Below are 15,348 nucleotides of genomic sequence, written 5' to 3'. Positions count from 1 at the left end.
TACCTCGTGTACTATGCCTTGTTTGGGATTGTAACTACCTCGTGTACTAAGCCTTGTTTGGGATTGTAACTACCTCATGTACTAAGCCTTGTTTGGGATTGTAACCCTCTTCATTTGCTGTTAATGGATGCTGTGTTGATTGGGATGTTTAGGGCTGAACACAAGTAGTGTGCACATTGATGAGAAGGTATTGTAGGAACCAGGCTTCCAGACATTTTAACAATACTGATGTATAACCTTATCCTTAGGCTACAGTATCTAGATACAAGTTGACCAACTTGTAAATAGGCTAACCATCCAACAGTCTTGCACTGTGTGCATGCTTGTGTATAGTACACTATTCATGTAAACTTTTTTGGGGGGGTGGGTATATCTGGTATGCTACAAAGGTTAGTTATTTGGGGCTTAACTTGAAAACTGCATTGTGCAGTTTGCAAAAATAAGGTAAATGCAAATTTTCCATCACATCCATTATGTGGTGGAAGATCAGTCAGCATATTGTAGGATGTGCAGTGGCAGATCTGGGTCGATACTGTCTTCAGTTGTTTGCCTGTTTATGCATGAATAAATTTGATACAGTAGAGACAGCAGGGACTGACAGGTCAACTGGTCCAGTCTAGGCTAAACATAGGTTCTACTCCGATACATCATTCAGTGGCTGGTTAAAGTAAGTGCTTTGACACATAAAAGGATTGTCAAGCACAAGTTATTTAAGGCCTGCACCTTTGTCATGGATTCTCTTTACAACTTTCTACACCCCAAAAAGCCCAGTTCACTGGCCTCTCAATATATAAACAAGATGATGAATTCTGAACAGTCATATAACGATGTGTACGTTTGCTCATAAATTACTGGTAATTATTTGGTCGAAAAGTTGGTGACAAAGAACTGAGTAAAACATTTTAAAGTATTGTAGCTTACGCATGTTCATTGATCAATACCAGACCCAGTTCCACCAACCACTTTAATTTTAAATGTTGAATTTTGACCCTGAAAGCGCTGGATGATAGGCCATTAAAAATATAAACACCGTTTGCACAGAGGCATTGACATTAGAATTTGAATATGGGCCTTTTGTGCCAATAGTCTAGCCTGTAATCCATTTTTGTGATTGTCCAAGACTGTCCTAAATTAAAATGCTCCCGAGATGGCCCATAGTCAGTGTCCTTTTACACGGTAAACTTGCTGCTTTTGGGCTGCCCTAGCAATTTCACACTACATCAGGTATACTAGTTGTTGGAGCTATCTAAATTGGGGCTTGATATTGGTGGTAGTCGGCTAATTCAAGGCTAATAAATTTCTAATTGGACTTGTAGTTTTCATTACTACTCCAGTGAGCAGCAAAGTTTGTTCTCACCAGTCTGGGTTTGTTTAAGCTGTCATCTGTAATAATCGAAAATCTGAATGTCCAAATTCTCTCTGCCGTATTGCATAAATCCCCGAGATTCCGTTTCTCCCCAGGAGGTTTGTACTGGATCACACCATTAATGATTAGATTGACCTTCAGAAATGCGTGTACATTATCATTGATTTTGTCACGTATTTCTTGAGACATGTACATAATAAACTTTCGAAGGAATATGGATGTATGAGCATCAAAATGAAGAGAATAATTGCCATCTAGAGGTGCACAAGCTGAGGCTTAAACTTGGGGTCACAGGTGAAGTGTGTGCATGATCTGTAAAGGCAAGCAACTTAGACACTCGGCCCCCCCCCCCCCCCCCTTGCTTCTTGGTTGAGCTAAACTCCTGATGTGAAAAGGTATGAAATTTGTACTGGCTGTAGAAAAATATGGACATTTTTAACATTGTGTCCAATTTTGAGTTTTCTTTCTTTCACTTTATTTGCTCAGATGCATTAAAACTATTACTAGGGTAGACCCAAACCAAACATAACGTAAAGCACATTCAAATTGGTGTTTCTGCTAATTCTTTGCATGACTTGTAGTGAAGACCTGGATCTGCCAGCTCGTGTTGTGCGAGCTCAATTCTGTTCTGGTTTTATTGTACAAGAATGAGCAGCAAACATCTTAATCTGCTGGTTCATTAATGCTGACAAAAGCTGGTATTTTTTGTGGTTGCTCTCCTATCCTCACCCCATTCCAGGCAGGAATTCAGCTGTCTACACATAAATCCATCAACACCCACCTTGCACTAAATTTCAGTGGACAACTTGAGTAGGACACAAGGTCTGATTAGGTCTGGTGACTTGACCTTGATTGTAAGGTCATTGGGTGATGTTTTAAGTGAAGAACATCGTGGGTAGGTGGGAGTAGATAGTTTTGCTGTTAAAAAAGGTCTTTCATTTGGTAATGGATGAAATGTTTGATTTTCTGGTTGAGGGTTGGGGATAAGGAAAAATGTTGAAAATGTCCAGCCGAAATAGCTTGAAGAATATTCTTTGATTGTACATAAAGGGTGTGTTCATATTTTAGCTAGAAAAGAAAAATTCTGGTTTGAAAGTAAATCCTCTCCCTCCCCCAGGTGTTTTGGCATTAGGGTTGACAAAATTTTATATAAAAAAAGAACTTTAAAGGAAAAGCGGATGGCATACTGACTGGTTCTTTGAAATGTGGATGTAGGATAAAAGATACTTCATTTCATGAGTACCTTTGTTTTATGTAGTGTCTTTGTGCACTATAAATGTTTGTCAATTAACATTCCTGTTTGGAACTGAGCCAAGTTTTGCTCATTGAATTTAGGCTAGGGAAGGGATGATAACAGCATGTACATAGTGATTTCAAGGTGTTAGTGTTGAAGATTGTGATGTTGTGTCATGCAATTGAAGATTGCAATGTTATGCCCCTAGTCTTAAAATATATAACAGAAAGTGAAACCAAAGTAAAATCATCAAGCAATTTATTTATCTAAAATACCAGATGAAAATGTATTCAGAAGATAGTAATGTGAATTAAATCCCTTGTAATTTTTAAGTCACATGTCAAAAAATATAGAATATTCAGAATGAATTAGTCTTAAATGTCCTTATGTACCATGAACGAGTTCAGTAATTCCAAAGTGGTGTATGCAAATGTCGATGAGTACTCGGTAATTCCAGTGGAAAAATTTAAATAAATCCTTTAGAACACAGCTCAGATAATTAAGGATTCCCACTGATACAGACTGATATAGAACAGAAATGAATTTATCAAAAACCCAGTACAAATTTTCATTTGACTTGTAACATGTCAAAATTGCTTATGGAAATCAGTTGGCTTAATTTAATTTTCCATTAAATGTTTGGCTTTAAATGCAATGACATTTTATTTTCAGCATAATTGTTTTTAAACATGTTAAGAATTAATACTGTCAGGTGACCAGTTTATAAATGAATTCAACACTGATGCTGGTGAAATGTTTATCAATCATTTAATTAATCGATTCTCTTGAAATTTGTGGATTTTCTGCGGGTGTTTGGGTTGAATAAACACAAAGCAAAGCTGTTTAAAAGACTAACCAATCAATCTGGCATTATTTTAGATATTCTGATTGGCCAGTAATTTTGATCAGTTTGCCCATTTTGCAGCAAGGTGATAGTTCTAGTATTTCATAGATTTACACATTTGTAATATTTGAGAAAAAAAAGAATATTTAACTTTTTTTTTAGATTGTTGTATTATGAATATTGTTACTTTAACCATACAAGACCAGGTTGACAGGACAAAAATGTTTATGTATTACCTTTGTTTTACATACAAAACCTGTTTGCATAGAGGCATAGATAATAATAATAATAATAATAAAAATAATAATAATGAAGACTTTGTACAGCGGCTGTCTTTAGAAGCTATAAGTGCTTTACAACATTAGACAACACCTACAAAATAAAAAAACAATATGATTACAAAAAAAACACCATAAAATTAAAAAACAAAAACATGCTGAAAATATTTAAGGTAGGAAACATTATAGTCAGTTTAGTTTGAACTGAGACCTTTTGTATTAATCTTGCTTGTCACCTACTTTTCTAATGGTCCAGGCCTCTCATGAATTAGGATAACCCTAAATAAAAATAGTTAAAAAATGGCCCAGGGTCAGCACACTTTCACACTTACAAAGTTGTTGTTTCAGGGCTGCTGTTTTCACAATAGATCAAAATATAATTGTAGGAGTGTTATTAAATACTGCTTAGTTATCCTGAATGTAAATAATGCTGACATCAGGGCTGGCCACCATCCAGAACTGATATAGTCATATCAACATACTGGTTTCGCCAGAAGACTTGTGTTGATCCTAAATGAAAAGGATGCCCTGCAGACATCAAATTATGACTGCCACAATGAACGTATTCATGGCTTAAAGGTCCACTGTCTGTATCTAACATATGACATCAGGCTTTTTGTATTAAAAAAATTGGCAAAAATAAGTGACCACTAATCAGAATGCAGTAAAACAAATGCATACGCTAACCTACAAACACTTTCAATACTTTTGAGGATCTTTTACAAAAATGCTACAGTGTGAGAATATTTGCAGAAAAACTTGGAATTGTCTTTAATAGGTCACCCATGCTTGCAAGAACTCTCCTTGGTACCTGGGTATGTAATAAATGTAAACAGTTGCAACAATACAACATGAATTATAAACAAAAACCTTTTTTATGGCAAAGCAGACATTTATAAGAAAGAATTATAGAAATTCTATTACACTAAATGTATTCAAATGAAATTTTTTTGGTGTAATGTATGTTAAAAGTTAGACTTCATATTTGTAAATGATGGGTGATACTAGAGGCATTGTTAGGCCTGGTTAATTTAAACTTTTTGGGTTTAGTATAGGTGAAAAGGAGATGAAATTTAAATTTTGAAGAAAATAAAACCAAGTCATGGCACTTGTTGTGGATATTACTCTATTCTGAATATGAACATTATAAAAAAAAAAATCTGTACCATACAACTTTATTTACAAAAATATTTTATGAGAACTTGATGCCAGTTCTTCTGATTTCAGTTTAATACGTCATGAACTGTATAATATTGCTTAAAATTGGTCAGAATTAAGAAAATGATTTTTTTTTACATTTAGCATTAATGTTGCAACACACTGTTTACACCAAAGAAATGCAGATTTACTGCAATAATAAATTAGATGAAAACCTGTATGTCAGTGAAAGGGGAATTTTTCAAGAATTTTTTTTCCATATGACCAACATTCTTTGTAGAATTGTGGAACTTTCATGCTGGTTTTTCTTTTTAATTTTAGTAATTTTAAAGATGTGAAAACTGACTAAAAATTCTGAAGTGGCAATTGATTACTAAATTGGGATTTCAGATCAGCATATATATGTACAAGAACATTGTAATTATTTCAACTTGTTTAAGATTAATTATGTTTAGTGCAAAAATAATGGGGATTGTTGTTTGCACTTCAGAAGGCACAAAAAGATGCAGAAGTTTCAGAAATGATGAAAAAGTGAATTATTAAAGCTGAACGTTCACAAAACATTTCTATACATCTATTACGATATGCAAGAAATATGCAGATTTCAGCTTGAAATAACCAGAAGGTCAAAACTTTGCCAAGTGACTAAAGACCAATAGTAAAATGGTGGATGGTGTGTATTTGACTGCATGTAGTGAATTTATTTGAAGATAAGACAAGTCAAGTTTGAATTCTGCACACTCAAAGTATGCAACAAAAACAATTCCATTTTTATGTAAATTATAATTATGATAAAATCATCCCCTGTTGCTACCACTGAGGTGCTGTTAAGCTGAGGCAAAGTTGATTAATTTGCAAGTGCAAAACAAAAATAGATCAACTTAAAACATAAAGGTCTATAGCTTGTACTAGCAGTATAAAAATGTATAAATATAATTTGAGATTTGTATACAAAATTAAATTGAAAATTCAGATAACTTGTGAGGGTCACAAAGCCTGAATTGGTTCTGGTGACTGTTAAACTCCTTTTTTAGGTTGCAAGATGGTGCTTTGTGTACATAGGATGGCAAAAAAACCTGGTTGGTAATGGGACAGTAGTGTTAGTCATTGCTTATGAACATGAAAAAAAATGAATCTGTCAGAATGTAGATAAAAACCTGGAAAACAAAAGCAAGATCGTTGTCTGTTGGATCAAATTAGAGACACTTATCTAAGAAGTACTTTAATATTATGCAGTGTCCTTGTGCACTATACCTTTTGTGCCAAGTTGGCACTCCTGTCAGGAACAGTGCCAGTATTTTGCTCACAGAAGATTGAGCCAAGTTGGCACTCCTGTCAGGAACAGTGCCAGTATTTTGCTCATAGAAGATTGAGTTATTTTAGGCCAGGGTAGGGGAGTGTTCTGGAATGGTGTTTTCAGGTATTATATCCTGAAGTATTTGGACAAATCATCCCCCTCCCAGCCAGTTTACATACTGAGTATCATACCCATATTTACCGTATATATTGGGACACCATATTTGTTGGGTCATCATAAATTAAAGAAATTTTGTATGCATTATGTTCTCTGGGAGCTTTTTTCTTTTTTGAGTTGTGGGACACTTTTTAAACATTTCAAAATTTCATGTCAGAAAAGGCACTGAACTTAAATTTTATATAAGTCTTAAAGTGCTAGTCACGACATTAGTCGCCCTGTTGGTCAATGTCTTGTAGTGCTTGTCACAACTTTTTCCAGGTAAGCAACAATGTATGCATCCTATTACTTCAGCTAGCCACGACTGCTTGTAAAACTAGATTTGATTGGTTTATAGAGGCCCGGAACAAGCATTGTTATACTTTACTATACATTTAGCAAAGAAGCTTTACAAATATGCGCTTTTGAGCACGTGCTACCTGGAAAAAATTAAAATGGCTGACGCTGAATACAATGGTGATTTCATGCAATAAATACTGGCTTCAGATAGTGATGATGACAATGATTTTGAAGGATTTGAGGATGAAATTATTGGAGCTAGTGAAGTGTTGATGGAGATCCCCATGAGTGATTTTGAGCCAGGAATTGACTGGAACTGGAGTCTTGATGTACATGCTGGCTGGACGAGAGAAGATGACATGCCTGTCAATCCCCCCATTCACTGGTAATTCAAAATTAAACATTGAGATGGTGAATACTGAACCTATTGACTATTTAGGACATTTTTGGATGACAAGTTATTGCATCTGATAGTAGATCAAACAAATCGTTATGCAGATCAGAGTTCATGGGGCAGACTTGAAGGAGAACAGTCACATGAAGAAATGGCAGCCTGTCACACCTGAGCAGCTAAAACTCTTAATTGATTATAGCAATGGGTTTGGTACTTACATCTGATCTCGATTCCTACTGGGCTACTGATGTGATATCAACCCCCTACTTCAGCAAAAAAATGAGTATGGGATAGATTTCTAGCTATTCTAAGCAATTTACACCTGGCATATGAACCAGTTTTGATATTAGAATAACAATAATTTTTCATGAACATTTATTATTGACTCTGGGAGTCTAAACTGTCCTGACATTCATGGAGTGGATGTTTACAAAACTGTTACCTTTTCTTTACCTGTGACAGACATTACATGTACATGGTTGAACTACTAAAGAATATATTTCTTAGATATATTCTAACTTTTCCATTAAAAAACAAACAAAAATACAGATGAAATATAATCGTAACTCATTTTACCAGAATTTGCACCTGTACATGCAAATATGTTAAACTTACACATGTGCCTTGATGCTCATCTTAAAGTTTAAACATCCACCATCATTTTTCATATAGGATTTGTTTATCTATTGTGTGTATATTATTGAAATACATGCAGTTTAAAAACTTTTTTCTCTCAATTCAGCACTTTGATCTTTTACTGCAAAACAATATAGCACTTTAAGGGTTAAAAAAATATTAAACTGTACATGCGAGATAAAATTCTCTAATCCACTGCAGCATCATCTCGCCAACCCAGCCCTTCACCTGCACATCATGTACGATTCATCCTTTCAGTACATGAATAAGTTTCACTACTTCTCCTGAATGAATGGTCATATTAGCAAGGCATTTTCAATGAACGACTTCCTGTGCCTAGTTGGTCCTAACTGAAAGGATGTTTCATTTATTTTCAGGATGTTGTAATGAAATTTGGATATAATATAATTTGTATGGTACATTTTTTTCTTCCAGAGATACCTCTTGTACATGTATGTGTATCTGGAAAAATAATATCAGAGTTCTAGATAAAAATTTAATGGATTGGTTATTTTAGTCCCTGGTTTGGAACTGCTTAAAAAAAATTGTATTGGGTATTTTATGAACATTCAGAACAGTCAAGATGTTGGTCATGCCTTTTACAAAACGGAATAATTGCTTGATCAGGATTTATTCAGAGTGTATTTAATAATGTTACTGAGTTGTTCTGTCAAGTGCTATTACAGGTGTGCATAAAACCTCTGAAACTATTAGCATAGTTTATCTTGACAAATTGCCCCATAGTGAAATGTGGACTGTGCTCATGGCAAGAAAGAAATCCTCAGAATTGCTATGCTTAATTTTTAAGCCTAAAAACATTGAATTTATGCATTTTTAGTTGGTGTTAATGCACAAAATATGCAAAAATATTATCTAGAGCTCGGGAAATATTTGCACATTGTGATGTCTGTGAATCTGTTCTGCACATCGGAATGAAGAAACAAAACATCTGAAGAAATGCACAATGTCTCAGGAGTAAAGGGTATAGTGCTTTGCTATTTCATTAGGCACTCGTTAGTTGAAACCTCAGCTCACATTAGTTGTATGTTTAACACGGAGTACTACAGTAAAAACTTATGAGCAACCTCTGCTATGAGTGGCCACCTGTCATTTCCGACCACAATTGTAATGCATGGATCGATTTTATTATATAAACGCTGTTATGAGCGACCACCTGCTGAACGTGACCATCAGCCTTGATGTCTTGGCAAAATGTGCAATTCAACACTGCTATGAATGACTGCATCGCAAAAAAATGACACCACTGACCTTGACTTAATCCATTGTAAACACGAGAGCTCAGGATACATGTAATATGCAAAGTGCACATTAAATAACACAAAGTTGAACAACCATATAGCGAGATAAACACCACTAACCATCATTTAATTCTTTGTAACAATGACCACATAAATAGTAAAGATTGTTTGTTCTAATAAGGTATTTATATATAAAAAAATTGGCTAGCTACCAGTTTTGTGAAAAATTTACATGTCCAGCGTATGGTGTCATTGGTAAACTGCAGTAAACAGACTAAAGTACATGTCACTAACTGCCATTGTAGTGCCAAAGTCATGTGAATAGCCAGTAAGAGTAACCATTTTTTCATCAAAGGAGGTAATGGACAGTCAGTCAATTTAGAGGTTTGTATTTTTTCTTTATCTTTTTGAAAACCCACACAATGCCGGTAGTTGTAATGTTCCAGTGAGAAGTCTTTTGAAAGGGCTTCAGTGTAATGTTGAGTACATCATTTGTCTTTCCAGTTAATCTGTAATGCCTGTGGGGTGAATGAGCTTTGTCTTTAATACTAGTAAGTGAGAATCATTTCCAGATTTTTTTGGGAAAAAATTCTTTTGTTAGTGTTTCACCAAGCCACCATCTGTTTACCTGGGTGCAGATGGTCGCAACCTTTGTTTATGGAGCTATAACCCTGGTGATTTAAACTTCATTCCAAAATAAATGTATTGTTTCTTGATGCATTAATTGTCTTTTGGTTTCATTTATTGGTACATAATATATATTTATTCCACATTTCCCCAAAACCTGACCAATAAACCAAATTACATCTATTCATTATTATATCAACACTAATAACAATGGCAGAACCTCCAATGAAAACAAGAACACTGGAAGAAAGAATTAATGTAATTGAAAGAAGTGAAAAAGGGGGGACTGCAAAATAGCAGCCAGGTAAATTGGGTACTTCTCCAACTGCAGACAATGAGTCATCTGTTGGTGAAATTTTGCCTCAGGTTATTTCACATTCTAGTCATAGAACATTTAAAGGAGATTAAAGAATATGCTTTACAACATGGCAATCCAAAACTTTTGCTTCTTTTCGTTGAAATGGAGATACATGTTCAGGCCAAACAGCTGAGTAAAAAATGTCAACAAAGAAGTATATGGATTTCTTAAAGAAAAATGATAAAGTGCATAGAATAAGATATATATGTGGTAGCTAACTGTGCATTTTTTTGTTACATTTGAAACAACTCTAAAATGTATGGCCATTTGAAGTTACCTCATGAATATGATAAATATTACCTTTGTTTATTTCACAAATCATACGTGTACATGTACTAATACATGTACATATTTCATGTAATGTTCAAATATAAATTTGATCTATACTGTTTGAAATTTTTTTATATAAAGTTATTTTGAGAGGAATGCATGCAATATTTAACAAGATTTATGAATAAAGGATATGATATATGTACAGTGAGTATGGGTATTTTTTCTTCAACAATGCTAACTATCGACCCTGGAAACCAGTCCATTTTCACACATCTCTTAATGAGAGACCACCTGCCTTGAGAGACTGCTTTTGGTTGACAGAAGGGGCAGTCTCTCATAACAGGTTTTACTGTATTAATTTCAGGTGTGCCTTTGCCACCAGTGAAACTTGCCAGGATTGGTACAAACGCTTGCTGAGCAAACTGCAGTTACCAAAAGAGCTGAATGAACTGTTTGCCTTTGCCTTCTTTGCTTGGTGTACTGATAGGAGTCCTTGCCCAGAACCAATACTGGAGGGGTGCTATCAACTCTGCCCAGTAGGTATGTACCAGAATTGATAATGGAAGGATGTGACAAATTCTTCACACCAGGTACAGGTATATATCTTTACCTTTGCTGTTTGTGCCAGGTGCATAAAATAGATGGCATTGCTTACAAAACCTTTGAGGGGTTCTGTGAGATCTGCCCACCAATTATGGATCTTTGCCTCTATGCCAGATATGCTAATAAGTCTTTTCCCAGAACATGTACAAAGGGGTGATATCTACTCTGTCCACAGAATATGTATCTTTGCTTGTATACCTGATAAACTAAAAATCCTAGACTAGAATGCATACTGGAGGGATTCGGCCAACTGACTCGCATCTTTGCCTCTATTTGAGATACATGAGCAGGAGTGCTGTCATCCACATGTACATATTTGCCATTAGTGCTAATGTGAATCATTGTTTAAAGCCCATTTTCTAGGGATGCAGTCAACTCTGCCATTAAGTTTCTATCTCTACCTTTCACATTGGTCTTGAATGCATTATTGAGGGTTACTACCAACACTGTCTTCCAGATACATGTGATTTGCTTTAATGTGTCCAGTGCAAAAGCAGTGACTCGGGCCTGGAATAATATCTATGTGTTCTAATAACTCTGCTGACTACGCACATTGTGACCCCACTATAACTTGTTGGTTGGGGTCCTTAGAACCTGGCCATGTTATGGACTGAACCGTGTTATATCCAAATCAGTTGGATGAAGAAAATTATGCATTTACCTAAATAAGGGGTGGTTGGGTGTGTAATAAAAAAAAAAGCAGACACAAAATGCATGCTTTTGATTAAATGAAGACAAACTGGTCTGAAAAACACTTAAAAATTGACTTGCATTTTTGTAGTACAGTACTTAATATCTGTTAAGAGATAGTAAATCCATGAATTCAAGTATAGAGCACACGATATAAACTTCATGTATGACTCGCATTCTGTTAGAAAACAAATAGCACTATGCCCTCATTTTGATCTATATCCCATTGTCACTAAACAATTCACTACAGTAGCAAGTGGTTACAGTTTACATGCTAAATGTACATGGACTTGAATTGACATAGATTTTGGTCAGCTGGAGAGAGCTATCATCTTTCCAAGGCTACCCTAGGGATGAGGCTATTCATAGGGAAATGAAAACATGGACAAATTAAAGTTTAAAAAACATCTTTGCAAGATACTCGCCAGGTTTTACAAGATTTGTTTTTATTGAAGATTAGTCGGTTTTCTTTGAAGGGTGCATGTGTTGTTGAAGTTACCGCTAAGACAGCTTTGGAGGACCAAACAGATGTATGTATCTTATTGTGGCGACAGCATGAAATAATTGTAAAACATTGAGGCTGAATTTTTATATCATTTGCTTAGTATTTATACAGAACAATCAGTGCTTCAGAGGTAATCAGTTTCAGCAAAACTTATTTTTTTCTGTGTACATTTTAAAAACAAAAGGAATTAGCTGTTTGGTCGATTGTGGCTAGTACTGGTATCATGACTTTTAGATAGACCTAGATGTAGATCTCCATTTTTTAAAAAAATTGTTGACATTTCTGGTAGTGATGCTGCCTTCCACGCATGTGTCAGAAATTTGAAATAAAGGCCAACAGATGATGATTACACAGGTGTTGCATTCTGACATGGATTACTACACAAAATGTGAGTGGTCTGAGTGAAAATATTTTAAGAGGAATTTTATCATTCTTATACAAGGTCAGTCTAAATGTATTGATTACTAGCGAGTGGCTGATATTCCGACACTCTTTATATAACCCAAAAGGACCATTATGGGCCAGTGCCTCATCAAGTTGATCTTCATTACCAGAAATGTAAACAAAAAGTGGAGATCTCACAGCCTGCAGTACTCGGGCCAGATGTCAGAATAAGTGGATTATGATATAACAATGCACTGTTAAGATGGTCTGTCATTATGTACAGAGAATTTGTTTATCTAACAAATATAAATTCCAGTACATTTTATTTCATTTGTGGCTTCCTTTCATGATGCCTCTGAATTTCTTCACTCTATACCCAAGGCTGTATATACAAGTTTAAATAGCCAACAATGTTGCCAAAAAAAATTTGCCAGAAGGTATATTTTGTTGCCAGCAAGGAAAATAAATCGCAATTTGAGACATTAGTGAAGCCCAGCATGATCCCTGAATAAATTTTTAACTTTTTATACTTTAAAGAACAACTTTTTCATGTACAAGAAAAATACATGTATATGAAATTGCAGCAGTTGTGCCAGTCATAGATGAATGTGGGAGAAGAGGTCTGGTTATATTCGAATGTCTCATAGCGTGCTATAGCAGGGTCACACTGGATATACTGTATTTGTCTTTGCCTCCATTTTAGTTGTTTCAAAATAGGAAATTGGATTTGTATAAAGTTACTAAAACAGTAAATCTTTAGCAATAATGTATGTTGGCTTTTCAATTTTACTAGTAAGTACATGTGTATAGAGAATATATCAGTTGTTGTGAAATTAGCAATGTTAATCCCTGTTAGCCTGAAAGGGCAAATAGTAACAGGCACTATTATTCACTGCTTACCAGTTTGCTTTTATGGATTTTGTTTCCTGATACCCACCACAATCATTGCCATAGATGACTTGTGAGTTGTATATACCTAGCAATTGAAGTACCAGCAAATACATAACTTTTGATAAAAGGATGATGATGATGCCCACAAATACATATGTAAATAGTTAAAGCAAGGGAAGTAACCCAAGAACTATTAGGAGTTGTAGGTTTGCAAAAAATCTTCAAGCAGGCTTAACATTTTTAGAATACAGGATTTATAAATTTGAATAAAGCATATTGTTAATTAGCAAAATACTGCACCTTCAGGATTAAATTGAGTAAAAGGTAATTTGAAATGTAAAGAGTTAACACAAAGTAAATTGTGTACAACATTAGTTTAATCAGTGGAGTGTATGCAGTCTTAGGCATTACATTGACTGTAATGTATTTGGTTGGACGAGGTGCCATGTCTTATTGGTTAGCATACTGAATTTTTTCAGCAGGAGTTCCAGGTTTGATTCCATATGTCAGATACTTTATACTCGTGGCCTAACAACTAATAAAATCATCCTCACAAAACACTGAAAAATAAAGGAATCCCAGCAAACCAAAATGTTAGTCTGTGTACCAATGTTTTCTCTATTGTGCCTACAGAATTTTGAATATCCGACTCCACTGCAGTGGAGTGATCTTGCTGAGTTGTGGCTTAAAAATGGGTTTAACACAGCTAAAAGCATGTGCATTTCTGGTGAATACCAATAATCTGTTGTGCCAAGTATTTTAACACATTAACCCCTAGCAACGAGTTAACGTGGCAGAAGGTAGTAGCCTACTGCCGAGCTGTGTAGCATCATGGTCATGCATGATACACTGAAGTGGGTGGTATTATAGAAAGGTAGACAGATGTGGCTCTACAATGATACCAAATAATCTGGAATATCTAGTTGCACTACATTTTTTGGGCCCGACTTTTTGGTCTCGGATCTAAGGCAAACTGGTATGAACTGCAGACAGACAAATGAGCCTTTGCAAAAAGTAGGATAAGATGGGCATTTGGAATAAAGAGTGGTCTCCATACAAAAATAATGGCTCCGTTTAGGAAAAAAATTTGAAGAAAAAAAATCCAACTTTTACCCTTCTGCTCATGCACGAGCGAAACAGCCAATGAAAAACAATGTTTCTAACACAACTAAGCAGTATGTTAGTGAAAGATCACCTGGGATTTGGTGTTTTCGGATCTATTCAGAAATAGCTTTCAAAATGTGTTTCCTACCAGATTTTCAGGCGAAAATGACAAAAACCTCCAGGGGTCAATGTGTTAACATGTACACAGTATAGTTTTTGTTAATCTGATGCACACAAAGTCCTAATTGCCTAACAGAAACTAATAAGTTTTGCATTTTTTGAAACATCAACAATATTGTCATTTTTATTATTGATATTAAATGCCAATAATTACAAATTATTTTCAGTTGATATTTTATTGTGGGTTTAAGACCATTTTTAAGCACATGATAAGCTTTTATGTGGTGGCCAGTATATCTGGAGGAAGAACCACTGTCCCACAGGCAGCTACTGGCAAGCTTTCTCACATTCCCATGTTAGCTGAGCTTGTGACACATTTACAGGTGATGCCAGTGATCTGTAAAGCAGGTGCTTTGGACCACTTGGCCACCTGGGTCCCCAAATTGATATTTTGTATTTTAAGCTTTTCATACATTTAAAGAAAAGCTAGAACCAGTGTTAATAAAAAAATTTTAACACATTTTTAGCTTTAATATAATTAAACAATATCCCAGTCTTCTTTCCCTGAATTACTTTGAAATTTAATATTATTCCAAATGTCAGAACTTTAATATGCAGATCCTAGGGATTTTTTTATAAGCCCATGCAAACAGTCAGATTAGATTTTGAGGATATTGTGACCAGATTTAGTTTCAATCATTTGTAAGGGTATTATACATCATGCTCATTAAGATGCTTACTGTTTCTCCTAATACTTGTTGGCACCCACTGGACAGGAAAATAGGATTCAATAATAAATTTACATGTTTGCTAACCATGTATGTATATGTATGTATATGTATATTATGTATGTGTTTATATTTGTATGTGT

General features: G+C 35.0%; 1 protein-coding gene across 1 annotated transcript in view; it reads left to right on the top strand.

The window, feature by feature from the left end:
* The window catches only part of LOC149775312 (phosphatidylinositol-3,5-bisphosphate 3-phosphatase MTMR3-like), an 85,135-nt gene that overhangs the window by 25,987 nt on the left and 43,800 nt on the right, over positions 1-15,348 (top strand). Inside the window, exon 5 of the mRNA XM_089943813.1 lies at positions 10,545-10,720. Within this exon, the coding sequence (XP_089799939.1) occupies positions 10,545-10,720 (176 nt within the window). The remainder of the gene's footprint in view (positions 1-10,544; positions 10,721-15,348) is intronic.

Source organism: Sinohyriopsis cumingii, chromosome 19, assembly GCF_028554795.1.
Source record: "Sinohyriopsis cumingii isolate HCF-2022 chromosome 19, ASM2855479v2, whole genome shotgun sequence".
Taxonomy (NCBI): domain Eukaryota; kingdom Metazoa; phylum Mollusca; class Bivalvia; order Unionida; family Unionidae; genus Sinohyriopsis; species Sinohyriopsis cumingii.
Note: the sequence above shows the minus strand (reverse complement) of the source record. Positions and strands in the feature narration are given on the sequence as shown.